Here is a 7,531-nt window from a genome sequence, read left to right as displayed (position 1 = left end):
TAAATGTAGAAATTTGGTTGATAATAAAGTGAGGAGCATATTCTGGTTAATAAACTTTTTACGCTTCCACCTTTAACTTGGGAGAAAAAAACAAAATAGAGTAAAACAAAACAGAAATTGTCTCAAAAATATTGCTTGGAATCTAAAGCTATCAGCGCGTATCTATATATGCTGCAGAGCGAATGATTCATAATAAATCCGTGAGAGTGCATTGAACAGGTCAAAGACACCAAAGCTGTGGCACGCGCCTCGTGTGAAATGATTGACAGCACTTTCGGGAGAGAAAGGCTCAAAAGGAGCAAAATAAAAGAGGATGCGGTGAGAGGAGTTATTAAGATTGAATAATTTGGCCTTTGGTGCGCCGAAGAAAATGATGATTGTGTCGTTTGTTACACATTTCCTTTCTTCTCAGCTTCTCTTTTGATGCTCTCTCTGTCCCATTTACCAAGCTGTATAAGCCGAAAAAGAGTATCAGCGCGCAGATAATGACGTGGGAAAGATTTTCTCTTCTTCCTTTTCTCCTTCGTATTTTTTTCTCTCTCTTTATTTCCATGTTCTCTTTATTCTACTTTCTTCCGTGTTACGACAAAAAGTGCCGATTTGGCTGGAGGAAAGAAGAGCACAAGAGTGAAATTGGGCAAAATTCGTCATAACAAACAACGAAAAGCGGGGCAGCCTCTAGAATCGCGCATGATATGCTATTTTGAGAGCTCGACCAAACATTTAAAAGGACAATATTGAAATGGCACTCGTTACAACAGTTTTTGTTTCAGACTTTTGCCCTTTTTATTTTAGCGGGACAGGCGTGAAATTTTTGAATATGGCGTTCCCAACCTTTACAACGCAGCCGAGCGCACGTGCGGTTGCATATATTGTGAATCCTCTGAAAAGAATTTGCTCCAGATTGCAAATTACTTCCTGTTTGCATGATGCAAATGGACACTGACTTTCATGTTTAGGCACAATTATCACAATAAGTTAAAGGAGGGCTCGAGGCGTATTTTGGCTTCTTTTTCCTTAAAGGCACTAACACATACGCACAGTATATGCATGTGAACGCTCCGTCTGGGTTAAAATCTTAAAAAGAGTTGACCAACTTTATTATTTAAAAAATAAAACGAACAAAAAATTTCACTATTGCTTTATTTAGTTGTCTGAGGAATGTTGTAATGCAGCACCGAGTTTAATTATTTATAAACACCGGCGCCAAAGCTTGTCATCATATCTTAATTAAAATGCAAAGTGCCAAACCAAGACAAGTCTTGTATAATTCACGTATACCTCTATTAGGAAGTGAAAGAGCCAATAATGCGTGCCCAAGCATCTGATATAATTACACACCTTGTGCAGATCGATCTGCTCTTGTCGGTACACTCAAATTAAATCTTGAGTGGAGAGGAGGAAAATATTTCAGAGAAAAAGTGCGAGTAGGGCATTTTCTCCTTGGCACTAATATTTCAGTAGATTTGGTCCACCGCAAAAAGGACAACACGCGGCTATAGGGATAAAAGTGAATAGAAGTGTGCTGCTCATATAACAATAAATTTCACTGCACTGTTGGGTTAAATATAGGCTAATAATCGAGAGCACAATGTTGATGTTTACAAAAGAAGCCGCAGCAATGGGTGAGAAAAGGCTGAGCCAGCCGAGGTCGTTGACCGTGAGCGCGCGCGTAATAATACTAGAGTAGAGAGAGAGCATGGTGAAAGAGAGCTGGCGAATGAATCAAGAGCGCGATTACTCCAGCCGTCATCCATCCACGACATCCCTCGCGCTAGCTCAGCACAGACGTGTTGCTCTGCTGCACGTTTTTCTGCACACCCGCCTCGCCATGCAGCTTATGCAGCGCAGCGTTTGACAAGCCGCGGCTCTATTGTATACGCTTTTTTTCTACCTTTTGCAAAAACTTTATATATGCCACGGACCATTTCTTTACCCGAGCACGAAACGTCTTGAAACTGGTTCATTGTGCTGAAAAACAATGCAATTATTGAGTCGCTGCCGGCCGTGTGACTCTATCGCGACTACAGCGAGATTATTTATAGATCCGTGTGATATCATACATGTTGTTGAAAAACGGAGACTCTCGGTGATCAAATCTGGCAATTTCTGAAGTCATTATGTCAAATTTTGACAGCTGTTTTTTTTTGTTTTGATGTGAAATAAATAAGTTAAATTAGTCACTCCAAAATAATCAACAAAATAAGCGTTTCACGTATATTTTTAGAATTTTGGACACCCAGATCACGTGACAATCTCTCATGTAAGTTAGCCGCCAGCATTTTTGAAGGGAATTTTTTTTCGGAGCAAAGTGGGAAGAACAGAGCGTTTGCCGGCGAGCTAAGAGCGAGCTATGGGCGAGCGGGCGGCACTCGCGGCGCCGGCCGGCACCCGGCAGTCCCGGTCCCTCAACTCAGGGTGGCTCTACCTCCCCACAATATGATTGGTCGGTTGGTTACCCCTTCCCTCTCCCGAAATGTCGTTGAATGATTAGTCCTCGACGGTGGCAGCGATAACACCCGCGCTTTGGTGAGCCTACTCGCATGCAGCGACTGATTCAAGAAAGAGTGAATCGCATCTTGTGCGGACAGAGACTCCTCCCCCACTCGGTCCACCCACCCTCGGGTGCCAGCTGTTCAGCGCGCTATAAAACAGTGGTCACGAAGGTGGGGAGCATTAATGCTTACTTAGCAGCCTCCCGCGAGAGACTCACTCACTCACACACACGCTTGGCGCGTTCGTCCGAGCAGACAGACACTCCGAGCGAACCTGAGAGCCTGCGAATAACCAACCGGCGAGTGTGTTTGGTGTCCCAGTTTCTCTCCCACTGACAGCACTACTAGCCTAGCCGCGCGCGCCACAGAGAATTATTACACACCACACACACACACTGCACACTGCACACTCGACACTACTGTTTGCGGCGAGTGCTGCTCCGAGTGAAGTGAAATACCCCCACCTTGGAGTCAGCCGCGAAGCGCTGTCCTCAGGGACACGAAGTCACCACCAGCCAGACCGATTAGAGCAGCAGTCTCGTCTCGACCACTCGCACGGCAAGTCACCCTGCACGCAGACACAATGGTGTTCAGCGAGTTCATCTACAACTGGCTCCTGCGAATAGACACCAGCGGGCACATCGAAATCTGGCCGTCGCTGCTCGTTTTCTTCGTTGTCGTCTCGATGGTGTACTTGGTCCAGTTCATCAACAAGGAGCGCCGTCTGCCCCCTGGCCCTTGGGGCTATCCGCTCCTGGGCTCCTCGAGCCTCCTCAACTTCCTGCCGCCGACCAAGGAGTTTTACAAGGCTATGGCCAAGAAGTTCGGTTCCACCTGCTCCATCCGCATCGGCAGGAAACTGGTGGTTGTGCTCAGCGACTACCTGACCATCCGACAGGCCTTCAAGAGGGAGGAGTTCACCGGGCGGCCGAGCTCTGGGTTCAGCTACCTGATCCAGAATTACGGTAAGCAGTAAATATTTATTTATTATTTCGCAAACCGCACAAACAGCCGCCGCCGCCGCCGCCGCCGCTGCGCTAGCTTTCTTTCTGCGTCAAGCACCTACCTGTAGGCAAATAACGCAATCGGCCGCTGCCGCATGTTTTTCTTTATTAGCTACGGCTGCTTTTTTAGAATGCTGAAAATTTTGCGCGGCGGCGGTGGTGGCGGCCGCGAATTAGCGCCACTTATGCCGCCACGCGCGTTAGTCTCGTGAGCGAATCCCGTGCGCTTTTAGGTCACTTTGGCCGATTGATTTGGATTCAGTACGCATGCTGGGCAATCAGTGGCAGCACGCAATGCCTTCAATAGAAAGTGAATGACAGCGAAAAATCGCGCGTTCAGCTCGCCGCCAGTTTTCCCAAAATCGACTGCTCGGCTTATGCAGCCGCGGCGCGCACATCCGTCCAAACAGTTGCCTACCTCGTAGGCTGCCTGCTCCGTTCGCTTAAACGAGCCGCTCGATTCTTGTTGCAGGCATTATCAACTCTGAGGGCCAGATGTGGAAGAGCCAACGTCGTTTCCTCCACGACCAGCTCCGCACCTTCGGCATGAAGCTGTTCGGTTCCGGAAAAGAAAAAATGGAGACCCGCATCATGGTGAGCAGAATTTCGATTTTCTATTTTATTCGCGTTTGAGATTGGAAAAAGGGTAGAATTTTTTAAATAATTTTTTCAATTTTTTTTCTCAGGGTGAGGTCGAAAGCCTTCTGCGCAACCTGGCCAAGACTGAGTCTGAGCCGACCGACCTGAACGCTCCGTTCTCGCTGGCCATTACGAATGTTATCTGCTCGCTGCTGATGAGCGTTCGTTTCAAGCAAGATGATCCGCGCTTTATCAGATTCACGGAGCTTATCGAGGAAGGGTTCAAGCTCTTCAGCAACGTGATGATGGTCGGTGACTTCCCCTTCCTGCGTCATCTGCCTGGCTTCAACTCGGCCTGCAAGAAAATCGAGCAGGTAAATTGTGCACCAAACCCCAAAAATACATTTCAGCCTGATTTAAAATATTTGTTCTAACTCCCATTTAAATTCTCAGAATAAGGAGGAAATGGGTGGTTTCTTCCAAGAAATGGTCAACCAGCATCGCGACACATTCGATCCCGAGCACATGCGCGATCTCATCGACACCTACCTGCTCGAAATCAAAAAAGCTGAATCGGAAGGACGCATTTTGTTCTGCGGCAAAGACTGCGGTACGTAAATTTTTCCCTTGAAATTGGGCGAAAATTTCTAAATGCAACGTTCAATTTCAGACCGCCAGATGCAACAGATCATCGGCGACATCTACTCTGCCGGCATGGAGACAATCAAGACGACCCTGCTGTGGTACGTCGTGTACATGCTGCACAACCCTGGCGTCTTGAAGAGAATGCAGGATGAGTTGGATGCTGTCGTCGGCCGCGAACGCTTGCCTCAGCTTTCCGACCAGGCGTTCCTCCCGTACACCGAGTGCGTAATCAACGAAGTCCTCCGCATTTCCTCCATCGTCCCGCTCGGCACCACTCACGCAACCACGAAGTAAGTATTTTTTTCTAGCGATTATTCTGATTTTTTTGCATCTTATAATTTTTGGGCATTGTTAACGGAATATTTTTCTGTCGCAGGGATTTAGAACTTGATGGTCATTTCATCCCGAAGGACTCCCACATCATCCCTCAGCTGTCCGCCGTCCACATGGACCCGAACCTGTGGGAAGCCCCTGAGCAGTTCAACCCCACCAGGTTCCTCAACGCCGAGGGCAAGGTCGTTAAACCCGAGTTCTTCATGCCTTTCGGAGTTGGTGAGTGTGGCTTGCCTTGCGTTCAATTTCTCCTACTTTCTACAAAACAAACTAGCGAGCTCTGATTCTAAACCGCTTTTCATTCGTGTTACAGGTCGCAGAATGTGCCTTGGCGATGTTCTCGCTCGCATGGAGCTCTTCCTTTTCGCCTCGTCGCTGGTGCACACTTTTGATATCAAACTGCCTGAGGGCGCGCCTCTGCCCAATCTCGACGGCAACGAAGGTGTCACCATTACACCCGACAGCTTTAAGGTAGGTGTCACTTTTTCTATTTTCGGCCCGAGAAAAGTAAAATTTCCGATCGAGCAATCCCATCTGACAGTCTGGTTTATTTGTCTGCAGGTTTGCTTGCAGAGAAGAACGGGTGATTTTGACTTCCTCATTGCTGCAACTAGCAAACTCCGAAGTGCTGGTAGTCAGTAAGTGAGAGACATTAAAGATTTTCGAATCTACCCTCCTTTTTCGCTACAAAGTTCCTCGATTGTCGTGTTTAACTATTGTAATTGATTACATCAACGTGACAGTTCATGTACCGACTATGTGCTTTACTGTAAATATAGGCTAGGTTATACGCACTACAAAGAAAACTCATGCATTCGTACAGCATTTGCATTTTTTAAAAAAAAGAAAACAAGGTAAATTTGCCAACTGCGCGGGAGATTCTCAGATGTAGAATTTGCTCAAGTTCCCATGTAATATTAAAATCGAAGTCGTTGTCTAGGATTTATGTGCCATATATCACTCTCACATTTTTGCGGCCCCGATTGTGAAGAACACTACGCTATAAAGTGTTTGTGACTGGCGGACGAACTCTCTTATCTTGCAAGGCCAACGTTTTCATTTTTACACTCCACACTTACGTCGAAAGAATTTCAATTGTTGGCTGTGTAATATTATTTCCTGTTAGTGTTCAAGCATTTTCATGTAAATAATACCGCACAATCCTAAACTAGCAAGTCACCGCGAGTAAACCTTTTTAAACCGACAAAGCAGCTGCTACCACAGGTTTTTTCAATTATATTACACAATTTAGCGGGGCATATAGTCCTTTCTTTTTAAATCGTAAATTCACAGGAAAATGCAAGTTAACTAGTCAGAGAAGCATTTTTTTCAATTTGATGGTTTTCAATGGATTGAAAGTGGTGCGCCTGCCTTTGTCTGTTTCAATTTGTACCATTTTATAATGAACAGAGGAGAGCTAAGAATTAATTAAGTACGCACACCCACCTATTTCATCTCATTGAGAGTGACGTATTTTCCATGTCCATTTTGTGATGTCTTTGTATTATAGTGATTCTTGGTTGAATCGTTTATTTTTAGTAAGTTATTATGTTCACTGATGACATCAGTTACCGCCAAGACGAGCGTAGAATCTCAATTTTGTTGAAATTGAAGTGTTGGCATACTTTTTACATTGTTAAAGTCAGGACGAGTTTTGATGTTTCACGCACAACCAGTCCATTTCAAACGAAAGCAATATCATAACACATTTCAGGGGTTCCATATTTTTATACGTGTTTTTATCCGTCTTTTCGCATCAGCCAGTAGCGAAAATAGTATTTTTGTATCCTCGATATTGCAAAAGAAATCCTCTCAATTGTTATACATAATGGCTTGGTGGACGCTTAGTACAAATTTTCAATACTGATCTTGTGTATGTTATTTATTGATGCGAGCAAAGGAATTACACACGCACACACACGCACTCTCACGAACACGTATACACAACTTTGATATCCTTCGATTTGAACCAATGTAAATTATATTCCTGGAATTTTGAGCAATGCCATTGAATTTTTGTACTAAATTTACGACCATATCGGAATTGTAACCACTTTGGCTAACGCAATGTAAATAACTATGTAAAACAAAGAAAGATTTTTAATTATTAAGTGCAGCAAACACACTGCAAGAACAATAAAGAAAATAAAAATAAAATATTCCTCATGTATGATTTCAAGTCTACCCAGATATTCGATAATATTTTCAATCAACAAAAAGTCATGGTGTATTTGCAGTTTCGCAACGCATTTCGCGCCTTCTCTTTTCCAAACAAGAGGACACAGCAGACAATGTTTGCGAGCTCACTTACTATCCGCGGATGCAAAAACTACGAGACGCGCGCGATGATGGTGCAGATTGAACAATGTTGCTCAGCGCGCTGACTCGTCCTGCGCCCATTCCGCTTTATATAACACTCGTACAAATGACAACAATATACGTTATAATGACACGGTGGTAATGAGCGATGGCGCA

The 7,531-nt window shown here is 44.9% G+C and overlaps 1 protein-coding gene across 1 annotated transcript; it reads left to right on the top strand.

The window, feature by feature from the left end:
* The first annotated feature begins 2,662 nt into the window (after window positions 1–2,662).
* On the top strand, window positions 2,663–7,215 carry LOC135941843 (cytochrome P450 18a1). Its single transcript, XM_065487592.1, has 8 exons — window positions 2,663–3,460; window positions 3,972–4,093; window positions 4,186–4,452; window positions 4,532–4,688; window positions 4,749–5,013; window positions 5,100–5,275; window positions 5,370–5,527; window positions 5,618–7,215. The coding sequence occupies exons 1-8, from the start codon at window positions 3,079–3,081 to the stop codon at window positions 5,696–5,698; spliced, it is 1,608 nt and encodes a 535-aa protein (XP_065343664.1). The 5' UTR covers window positions 2,663–3,078; the 3' UTR covers window positions 5,699–7,215.
* Window positions 7,216–7,531: the final 316 nt, after the last annotated feature.

Source organism: Cloeon dipterum, chromosome 4 (assembly GCF_949628265.1).
Source record: "Cloeon dipterum chromosome 4, ieCloDipt1.1, whole genome shotgun sequence".
NCBI lineage: Eukaryota > Metazoa > Arthropoda > Insecta > Ephemeroptera > Baetidae > Cloeon > Cloeon dipterum.
The sequence above is the reverse complement of the archived record's forward strand: the minus strand, read 5'-3'. Positions and strand labels throughout refer to the sequence as shown.

Bases quoted from the DNA above. Each gene is read 5' to 3' on its own strand.
- LOC135941843 (XM_065487592.1), top strand. From the start codon at position 3,079: ATGGTGTTCAGCGAGTTCATCTACAACTGGCTCCTGCGAATAGACACC. The intron at 5,014-5,099 runs GTAAGTATTTTT...TTTCTGTCGCAG, and splicing joins ACCACTCACGCAACCACGAA to GGATTTAGAACTTGATGGTC. The intron at 5,528-5,617 runs GTAGGTGTCACT...ATTTGTCTGCAG, and splicing joins TTACACCCGACAGCTTTAAG to GTTTGCTTGCAGAGAAGAAC.